Source organism: Pteropus vampyrus, unplaced genomic scaffold, assembly GCF_000151845.1.
Source record: "Pteropus vampyrus isolate Shadow unplaced genomic scaffold, Pvam_2.0 Scaffold287, whole genome shotgun sequence".
NCBI classification, from domain to species: domain Eukaryota; kingdom Metazoa; phylum Chordata; class Mammalia; order Chiroptera; family Pteropodidae; genus Pteropus; species Pteropus vampyrus.
Window position 1 is genome coordinate 333,377 of NW_011889068.1, and position 11,219 is coordinate 344,595.

General features: G+C 47.7%; 1 protein-coding gene across 1 annotated transcript in view; it reads left to right on the plus strand.

The window, feature by feature from the left end:
* Positions 1-11,219, plus strand: part of LOC105302910 (vacuolar protein sorting-associated protein 13B) — a gene marked incomplete at its 5' end in the record, with an annotated part of 342,584 nt that overhangs the window by 328,952 nt on the left and 2,413 nt on the right. The window contains 3 exons of the mRNA XM_023521022.1: positions 5,196-5,372; positions 7,547-7,649; positions 8,224-8,473. Coding sequence (XP_023376790.1) covers positions 5,196-5,372; positions 7,547-7,649; positions 8,224-8,473 — 530 coding nt within the window. The remainder of the gene's footprint in view (positions 1-5,195; positions 5,373-7,546; positions 7,650-8,223; positions 8,474-11,219) is intronic.

The following is an 11,219-nucleotide window of genomic DNA, read 5'->3' on the forward strand; positions in this document are numbered from 1 at the left end:
TGCTGTAGTCATGGAGTCTTTCTGCGTCTCTGGTGATTTCCAAAAACTTAGGAGCCCTGGGGGTGACCCAAGTCCTTCTCAGTGTTTGCTGATTGTACCTGCAGACACTGGCCTGGCCCTGGGCCCACGAGGCCTCCGCCCCCCAGCGGCACATCCGTATCTGTGCTCCTCAGACAGTGTCGTTCACAGTGGGCATCTCAACATTGGCCCAAACCTGATTTCTTTCCTCTCAAAGCGTAAGAACTCCCTGCATCCCACATAATCACTGCATCATCTCAAAACGTCTCGGTGTAGAACTACCTTATGTGTGGCAGGAAGAAGAGACAGGGAGTGGTACCAACCAAGTCCCCTCACCTGGCATAGTATAGCGCTGTCACCATTTAATCCATCGCCAGAAATGGTGTTTAAAAGTCCCAAATGCAATTAAATGCCTAATTGAAGCTAGAGCTATTAACATATAATAGTTTGAAATCTGTGCTTAGTGAAGTCAAAATGCTAGTCCCTCAGTTTCTGCCTTTACAAGATAGAAACATTAACGACCCAGTTACTAGAAACATATTTGAAGAACAAGGCAATCAGAATTGATAAGAGTTCTTTCACGTGTCATGTTATTTGCCCTTCAAGCCCTAGGCATGGATGAGGTTAACTGACTTGCCTAGGTCAGAACTCCAGCTAGGACAAAGAGCCACGTCACCCTCCACACAGGGCTCCAAGCCTGGAAACAATCAGGATGTGGGGAGACTGAACAACTGGAAGTTCCAGGATGGGAAAACACATTTCCCCCAAATGTGTATGGCTTGGTGGGCCTTCCTGACGCGGCTTCGCCCTCATGGAGACACTGGAGTGTTACGAGGCACTGGAAAAATCAAAGGAAGTCTTCAGCTGCCATACCCAGCCGCGTCGCCGCAGGTCAGCGAGGAGGTGTCAGTGGGCAGAGAGGCCGCGGGAAGATACCGCGAGGCTCTTGGATGAGCTCCAGCACAGTTTTCGGAAGGCGACGGCTTTTGAAACAGTTCTGTTTAGCCTGCAGTATTGGCATCAGGCTCGCCCACATTTACCAGATCCGTTCCCCATGCACCTCACTTTCTACTACACCCTGGAGTCTGTGCTGAGAGAGGGTATGAGCTCTGCGTCACAGTGACACCCCACGTTCCCTCCCAGATGTGGTCTCATGAATACCACTGGCAGGATGTCAGAACTTGCTTCTCTGACCCACGCTTCCTTTGGGCTGCTGCCTGACTGAGGAAGCATTTCGAGATTTCCGAGCAGCCACCCCCTCTGTCTTCACGGCCACTCCACGGGTGCCGTTTGGGATCCCAACAAAATAGTCCTCTACCAGATGAGTCAGGACACTTTCCCTTGAGCGAGCGAGTGAAGAGTCATGCCCCAAGAGACGGTGTAGCAGCGGTCCCCTGATACCACTGGCAGCCGTGAGCAGTTTGGTTTGCAGTCAGCAAGAAATTCAGGAATAACAGAAGTACTTCCTTCTCAGCTTGCCAGTCTGTTCTGGTCATGAAAGCTGACCTCACGCTGGAATACCTGACACACTGTGTGGGTCTCGTTTGTCTCTGGAATGGGGAGCTGTGGAGTGGGGTCCCAGCTTCGGCCTGTGCCTCTGCTATTGTGCTTTGTTTTAAAAGTGCCCCAAATGTAATTACACCATGTGGTAATGACAGCACCGAAATAACCGCAGAGGCAATGGCTCAAACAGCTCAGGCACACCGTGTTTTTTGCCTGAGACTGCAGAGCAAGTCCCAGAGCTGGTGACAGAGAGCCCTTTTAGTTCCCTTGCTTCAGAGAAAGCCCTCCTCTTCCAACCAAAGGTTAGAAAAAGAAGCACCGCCCCAGTGTCCGCCTCGGCCAGCGCACGGGGAGCCCTTCCCCGCCTCGCTTCATCACATCACAGCCATCTCCATGTGGCCGCCCACCCTGCGGGCCTGATGCCAACAGACAAGTCTGGGGATCAGTTTCCACGACTTTAAGCCTGAGAGCACAGTTTGAGTATATGACAGTAAATAACTTACCAGTTGTAGGATTTAGCTGGATTATACTAATAAGAGAGCCTTCTGAAGCCTCAAGAGAAGCTGCCTCTCTCAAGGCATGGCTGCAGACACCACGGAATGACTGCTGGTCGCTCATAGCCTCTGTTCTCCGGCTCGCACCTGGTGACCAGTGAGGTGTCGGTGTGTGTGACAGGCCCGCCCTCCCCCTCCGGGGTCTGGTGATCTGACAGCTTCTCTTCTACCTCTTAGAATCTAACACCTTGTCATGAGGTTCAGGCTTTCCACTTTTCAGGCTGCCCAAATAGTTTATCTATCAACGCCATAGTAACTGTGGCCAGTGCCTGGAGAAAGTGGAAGATCAAAGGGTAGTCTCACTGCTTCACCTGCTTGCACTGAGGCAGGTGGACATTAGAGCCCTGCGTGGATGGAGAATCACAGCCATCAATTCCCCACGTACAGGCACATTGAAGGGAGAAGGGAGAGTCTCAGCGAAGTAACCACCTGTCCCACCGCCACCAACTCAGTTTTAATAGGCTTAATGGAAATCTGCACTTGAGAAAAGACATTTCTACCAGAAGTGCAAGCAGCAATGCAATTTACTGATGAATTTGTAGTTATTTACTCCACTTTTCCTACTCTTCAGCCTGGACACCTGTCAAAGAAATCAGATAATGAAATCATAAGATCAATATTCCTTGATTTAATGATATTCACTTTGAACTGTCTGCTGTGAAATGATTTGAGGGCCAGACTCGGGTTCGTGCCTCTCCCGTGCCCTGGTGGCAGCCACCTCCTCCAGTGTGGCCAGTTCCCAGCTGCTCTGACCCCCGACCTCATAGAGGGAGAGCAGAGCATCAGATTGCTCGGACTGCAAATGCGAGGCGAGCCCCCCAGCCTGAATGCCAGGGTTGGGTGTCTTGGGGGCGCTGAAACAATGACCCCTCGGCCGCATAGCCAGGGCCACCAGGGCCATCTGTGAGCAGCTTCCCCGCTTCCCGCATTGCTTCTTTAGAAGTTTCGAGAAGCATTGGTCTAGGCTGAGAAAAAGACCTATCGCCTCAGGTCATTCCCAATCTGTCAATACATAAACTTAAATGGCTCTGTCAATATTGAGAGGAATGGAATCCTTGAAGAGCATTCCCTTTACAATTGACCTGAAGAAACTGGCTTTTGGTTTTACTGGATTTTGTTCAATGGAATATTGCTTGAAATTAGCAGGTCATTAACTGAGACCTGGAAGTCTCCGGTTACCCAGGAGATTTTGAACTAGTGGCATTTGGAATAATGGCGTTTGACATGCACTAAAATGTCTACCGGAGGACTGTGCGTTTTCATTAATCCTAGTAGGATCGAGTTGAAAACAAAGAATTCTGTCAAGAATCGTAATGAAACTTTTACCTCTTACTGAATTAGGGAACCCTCCACTCCATCAGGGGGAAAAAATCAGGACTGGTGAGGCCTTTACTAGATCTCGTCATTGGCCCCTCAAAGTAAGAGCCAGGAGGACAAACCACCCCAAGGGAAAGCCATTCAAGCAGCGACTAGTGAGAACCGGGTTTTGTAGCTGTTCTACAGTGAAGCGTTAGTGGCCAAACCTCAGCTGAAGTGAGAGAGAAGGAAGTTTTTCCAAGACTGGCAAGAGGAAGAGCCTGTTTCATACACAAGATCAGTGAACAGCTTGGCAGTTAAGAGCTGGGCCGTGGCTCTGATTCCCTGGACTCAAATTCTGCCTCAGCATGGCACAGCCATGTGACCTTGGGAAAAACCCCATAACCTCTCAGTGCCTCAGTGGCCTTATCTGGGAAGTGAGGAGAAAAACCATGCCTGACTCTGAGGATTATGAGGATTAATGATCTCTTACAAGTAAAGCTCCTAGCACAGTCCCCAGCACATAGAGATTAGCTGTACAGTCATGCTGAGCTTAACAACAAGGATATGTTCTGAGAGATGTGACTTCAGCAATTTTGACCTTGTGCAAGCGTCATTGAGTGCACTTACACAAACCTAGACAGTATAGTGTGCCACACACCTAGGCTACAAGCCGGTACACATGTTACTGTAGAAAACAACACAAGATTAAATTGAGCACAAGAGAAAATGATGCAATCGAGAGACACAATAAAAATGAGATGTATGAGGCTGCTGGTGGTGTAACACGGCTCACTGCTTTACAGCAAACTACTTTTTATAAATAGAAAGAGTACACTCTAAAATAACAATAAAAAGTATGATGCAGCAGGTCCTTGAATAAAGTCATTTTAGTATTGATAAGATGCCGTAAGAACTTAACTCTTATTTATATCAGTCTATGGAAAAATTAGTTTTGTTATACATCATTTTGTTTAAAGTCGCAGAACCTATCTTCAACCTTAAGTGAAGATTTAACTGTATATTAAATACATAAACCAGTAACATAGTTGTTTATTATCATTACCAGGTATTATGTGCACAACTGTACGTGCTGTACTTTTATACGACTGGCAGTGTGGTAGGTTCATTTGCACCAGCGTCACCACAAATACATTGAGTAATGCATAGCACTGCATTGTAACAGTTTGACGTCACTAGACACTAGGAATTTCTCAGCTCCATTGTAATCTTTTGGGACCACCATCATTTGTGCAGTCCATCGTTGTCCGAAATGTCATTATGTGGCACCTGACTGTAATAGAAGTAACAATTACTCTTATTAAATAATTATTAATATATTAAGTTATTATTAAAGAATTGTTCTTATTAAAAGGGAGAAAACAGAAATGGTCTGGCCTCTTCCAGTTTTTTTATCTTCTGGCTTCATCGAAAATTTATTAGGCTGAGCAGGCTCACTCTCCGGCTAAGGAATTGTCAGCTCTCTTCTCTCAACTGTGTTGCCTGGTTTTCTGGAGAAAGGCATGTGGGCGTCACTTTGGAATAATCTGAGATGTTTACTAAGTTCTGAACCAAACTTCACAGATCCTGACTCTGATGGAACAAAACCAGTCTGCACATCATGTTTTGATGAAGATAATAAAAGTCTAACTTAAACTTCCCTCAGTGTACTTACATAATTGGTAAATAAATGTAGAGAACTTTATAATGAAGGTGGGGTTTCATCGTCGATCCAAATAAAACTATGCTCCAGATTGAAGATTTTCCCTTTCTCAGGATTTTAAGCGTCAGCCCTTACTGGGAAAAACTTTTCTTGTTTTTCAGGTGCAATTGCTGGTATAGTCGATCAGCCAATGCAAAACTTCCAGAAAACATCCGAGACCCATGCTTCAGCAGGACACAAGGCCAAGGGTGTTATCTCGGGTGTGGGGAAAGGAATCATGGGGGTGTTCACCAAACCCATCGGAGGAGCGGCTGAGCTCGTGTCGCAGACTGGTTACGGTGAGTCGATGGAAACCTGTTGGCCACTCAGACGTTGTCACTTCATTTGTGTTACTGTACCAAGGGTTCCCGAAGGTGATCTAGACTTCATGCGGCAAGAGTGAAAAATAAAAGGAGTAAATGTGTAAGGAGATGAGTAGCTGTCTTTCTCTCCTCCTTGTGCTTATCCACATGAAGAGTTGAATTGTACTATTCATAGTAAATTATAATAATAAAATTATAGAGCCAGGAAACCAATTAGTAATTTCAATATATGTATACATGTCATGGAATCTTTTTACAGTACATTTAATAAAATAGACTTTAATGAAAAGTAACCAGTTAGAGATCGAAGGCAATATGTAGACTGTATTGAAGCAGAGAATTATTACTTTTTCTGGTGAGCAATTTGAAAGGAAAAATAGATTAAGAGGCAGAAAGATATCTTTAAATTACAATGTATATGTATTTGGGAAGTGAGAGAGGGTGGAACACGCATGTGTGGGCCTTGCCTGTCTGTAGGTGTCTGCACACATGTGCCCACAGAGCTTGGTGCTTGGTGTGACTTTCTCACCTGCAGACTCCGTGCTGCTGTTGGAGCCAGGCCAGGTCTCACGGCCAGTGGCAGCAAAGACATATGACTGCAACTGGAATCTTTCCCCAGGCAGGCAGCCGTGGAGAAGTGGGGCTCGTGGCGCTGCTTGCACTTGCAGAGTGGAGTCCAGGGCCTCCCCGCATCCGTGCGCGTGCACACAGGAACGGGTGTGAGAAAGGCCTCCTCCCATGCTGTTTTCTGCATATTCTTGACAGAGCACATGGAAGTGACTTTTAATGAACAGATGACTAGAATTACCTTTTTACCCAAAATCAGTGTCATCATTTCGGTGGTGACGCAGGCTGCCTAGCTAGTATCACAGACGAGGCGTGCTCCCTCACTTCTAAGACATGTGAGCACTCTGCATCTGGCCACACAATCTGCAGGGGACATTTCACTGCAGGCATCCTCAGTAGATCTGACAAGAAGCAGCCAGATCAGGGCATTAAAACAGCGTCAGAAAGGGAGCGAGCAGCGGACCAATGCCCGGACTCAGGCAGCTGTCGGAGAGGCTCCTTTAAGAGACCAGACAGATCCACACAGATGCGAACATGTTCCTCTTCGCTTCTCCCCGGCCTCCTCCCTCTTTGTTTCTGTCTCTCCTTCTGTGAATGACATTTCCACTCACAGGGAAACTGACAAAAAGGACTTCTGCATCTCATAAGAGGACAGAGTTAAGTACTCCCTTATCAAATGCTTACACATTAATAAAAACGGTATTCTTTTTCCTATAGACCAGTGAGGGAAAGTCAGCTCATACTTCATAAATTCCTTTGGTTTCGAAAATGCCATTGTCCCTCACCATGCGTTTCCCAGGGCCAGGGAGCTCTCCTTATGTAAGAGCATCTCAGAACAGAGCCTCACGTGGCCTTATTGGTCTCCATCATTCTTGTAAAACTTTTATTACCACACTGAAGGTTTTACAAACCACTAACTCTTAGTCTAATGACTGAGCCTCATTTATAAACATTTACAAGCCCTCAGAAAGCACACATGCTGTACCATCTTTGGTTCTGGAGAGTCTCTTTAGAGGCCTGCGTGGCTGCTGCTCGGTGCCCTCATTTGGTGCTGGCACCAGAGAGAGCGTGTCATAAACCAGAGGCCCCAAGAGCGCTCATAAATGTATATGGATTCATGTTGAACAGCTGGATTAAGTCACTTAAATACTGTATCTAGGCAAACTGTGCCTTTGTGCACATCTCTGTTGTGTTTTTTTATTATTTGACCAGCCACGGCACAGATACAGAGGTATTGTAATATTAAGCAACAAAGTCAACTAACAGTCGACTTTTTTATCACATAAATTGTAAATGATGTGTAAACCATTGCTCAGGACCAGTTATACCCAGGAGCATTATGCTTCCTCTAATTCTCAGTCTGTGCTTGGACTGTAACTGATTCGAATTTCAGTTCGTAGTTAATGTAAGGTCAGGATTAAGAGCATTGCAGTGCTTAATGATTATCTATACACTTACTTCCAAAGACGTGAGGTCATTTTGGATCTGTAGCATTTTATGGGTGGCGCAAAGCAGATGACGTCACTGTAGCATGGACCTGTTTTCCAGAAAACAACTAGTAAAACTCCCTTCTCTTACCACAGGTATTCTACATGGAGCTGGACTTTCTCAGCTTCCCAAACAGCGCTATCAGCCAAGTGATCTACATGCTGACCAGGCTCCAAATAGCCACGTCAAATACGTCTGGTAAAGTTATCGAGACACTTGCTCAACTGCACACGCACACTGTTCGCTAAGGGGGCCTGGCTTTCTCTCAGGATGACAAGCTGCACTTCCAGGGGCTTCCAAGAGGAGCAGTCGTGGCCAGCATCTCAGGCAGCACGTCCTAGAGCCAGGGAAAAGCCGCTGTCCCCAGCTCTGGGCCTGCCACACAGGGGAGGGCACACATCGCCAGAGAAGCTGGGGCCTGCAAGAGGGCCTGAGATTCTCTGGCCACACAATCTGCAGGGGCCTGCAAGAGGGCCTGAGATTCTCTGGCCTCCTAATTAGGGGTGACATGTCTGATGGGAAGAAAGGGAACTGACCAGAGCTGCGGGCCATCTTTTCCCCAGAAGGAGGTGGGCTCTGTTGACCAGAATCAGTTTGAGAATTAAAGTGACGATTACATTTCAAGCTAAAATTAACACTCAGCCTGCTGAGGGCCCTTTGTCCTTGGGCAGCATTGTGTAGGATGGCCCCAGCCCTTGGTACAACAGTGAGCGCTGATGTTGATCATTTTTCCAAAGCTGGCTCCTGGCCTCATTTTTCTCTTTTGCAACAGGAAAATGCTTCAGTCTCTGGGCAGACCAGAAGTCTACATGGCCCTGGATGTGGTTCTGGTGAGGGGCTCAGGCCAGGAGCATGAAGGGTGCCTGCTGCTGACATCAGAAGTGCTCTTCGTGGTGAGTGTCAGTGAGGACACACAGCAGCAGGCCTTCCCCGTCACGGAGATCGACTGTGCACAGGACAGCAAGCAAAACAACCTGCTCGTCGTGCAGCTCAGGCAGCCGAGAGTAGCCTGCGATGTGGAGGTACAGTTCATAAAACAGGGTGACTGAGGCTAGTTTCCAGCGAAGTCAGCATGTGGGCTGATCGCTTGTACCGGGCATTTATGGAACCCACAACCTCTGCAGTGGCTACTGGAGGAAGGAGTGTGGGAAGTGAGGGGGCCGTTGCAGAAGGGAGTTCAGAAGGCCCACCCAGGCATACATGTGAGCCTTTCCCAGGGAAGCCTAACAGTAGGCCAAATGGACTCACGACCTGGGGCTAAGCCACCTTATGAATTGAACAAGGCTTCATTATCATGAGACTGGAGTGGACAGGACAGGACAATGGAACTCCAGAACAAGCAGGTCTGTACAAGGGCTAGGACAGAGGCGGTCACAAGGTGGGCCCACGCCTGCACATGGCCTAGGCGAGGCTGCAGCTGGTCTGTGGAACTGGAGAGCACTGCCGTAGAGGCGAGGGGCGTCGTGCCTGGAGCAGGGCATGAGCACTAAGCCAGACCTGTGCAGGTTCACACACCAGGAGGTCTGACTCCCTCCCTCCCCCACACCCAATCCCTGAGACTTGAGAGATCGGGATTTTGTAAACAGATACATCACTCCCATCCCTTGCTCTGTGTCCTGTGTGGCTCTGTCTGTGTTCTCTTCCGCATAGGACAGTTTCTCATCCCATAAGTTCTACGGGGTACCTCCTGGGGTGCTGCTTAGGCTCTTGGGGCAGCTTCCTGGCCACACAGCTCCTGAGATGTTCTGGCTGCCGGCTCTTGGCCACACATACGTTGATGTGAAACAAGCAGGGCATACTCGGTGTCAGGGGTCAGGGGTGAACACCGACAATAGTGGCACATGCTTCCTGCAGTCCAGCCCGGGTCAGCAGATGTGCCCACTGGAAAGCTGCCCTCTGCGCCTGCCTCCCGCTCAGCCTGATCTATGGGGCCCTAAGAGTTGACCTCAGAAAAAGACATCTTTTCCCACGTGGCAAGATGGGGGTGGATCGGGGACAGTGTGGAGCCCGTGAGTCCTAAACTGGGCACTGAGGGGCCCCGGGAAAAGACAGCAAACCTGCCTCTAGCAGGTCCTGCCCGGTTCCTTCATTATTTTCTTCCTGGTATGGAAGCCTGTGTCTCCCTCACACCACTGTTTGGGTAAAATTATCTGAGATGGAAGGCAGCCAAGCACAACAACTGAGATTTCTCTAGTTTCTTGGATCACAATCAGTCAGGCTTTAAGCTGGGGCTTGGCACTAGGACTGCATTGCTGCTTCGAGTTGATGACTTTCTGGGAATAAACAGAGGTCAGATGTCCAGGCTGACTTTATTAGATCTGCCAAAATCTTCTGATCTAGTTGACAATAAAGCAGCAGTGATGTGGCTACAGGATTTGGCAGCGGATAGCATCATTATCTTCAAGTCCTTGGTCCTTAACGAGAAACTTCCAAGGCCCTGAGGAGTATCCGTGACCATCATTATTCCTTAGCTGTTTGGGAAATATTTCAGATCCTAAACTATTGAGACGAGAGATTCATCTTTTGCTGTTAAACTGTCTATTGTGATCCTTCTCTCTTCAGCTTTTCTGTCTGAGGAGGGTACTGTAGGGAATTACCATAGCTAAAGGGAACTAGACCTCAGTTTCTCTAGGGGGTAGTGAGGTGATATCCGGAGTCACCCCCCCTGGAAGCTGCCAAGGCTGAGACCGTGGGACCACCGAGTTGGAGGCAGAAGCACTGCCACTCTGGACACCATGCTCTTCGCTGCTTTTCCATCGGTGGTCAGGGATGACAGAGGGTTGGGATTAAGGGATGGCAAAAACAGACGTGGAAAAAGACTGAGCAGGAACTGCAGGGCTGTGATCAGAGATACTGAGCTCAGATGGCAGCGCCTGGCACTGGACAGAAAAGGTAGATGTCCAGTGTGCTTCAGCCTCCAAATTCTACTTAGTATCTATTCCACTTTACCTCTCCCCTCAATTCCTCATAAGAAACAATTGCCCCCTTAGTCCTGTGTCCAAACCCCAAATTTTTCCAGTCACCCCAAAGGGTACTCAAGCTGCAGAACAAACTAGTCACTTTTCTCCTGAGACAGTAAACCCTTCCTTCAGAGTGCTGTAATCCAGTGTAGAGTCTGTACGTGCGTGTGTGTGGTCGGGGGGTCACTCAGTGGTGCTGTTTGACACAGTGAATTTTCTGTGGTTGGCACCCATGTCAGTGCATACCAACCTAATCCACAGACATAAAGCTGGGTTAAGAAGCCTACCTGCTGTCTTCCAGGGAAAACTAAGAACAGTATTTTAAGATCTTTATATAAAATGGCTTTTCTGGTTTTTGCTTTAGATACTAGGAAACACAGCTCCTTTGAATTTTGAAAGGAATTAACTTGTAGATGACATCATTCAGTTTATTCAAATATGGGAGGATTCAGATTTTTTAAAATCAGCATTTGCTTTTCTTGGTTAAATGCAGCCATTTTTAGGGTAATAATTGCTTAATGTGCCTGGCACATTACTGAAATCCCTTATGAGAAGCTCAAAATGAATCAGGTCAGTTTACTCCTTGGCCAGGTTCCTTCCACAACACGGTTTTCCTGTGCTGCCGTTCAGGAGGAGCAATTAGGACTGTGCATGCAAAGCTTTCCAGATGGATTCTGACCCCATCAAATGATATCATCGGGGCTCTGGCTTTTGCCTGGTGCTGCGCAGCTTTCATGTGTCAGTGAATCTTTGGGGGCCTTTATTTTTCTTCCTAAGACTAAAAATGAGACGCAAACTCTAACAGATA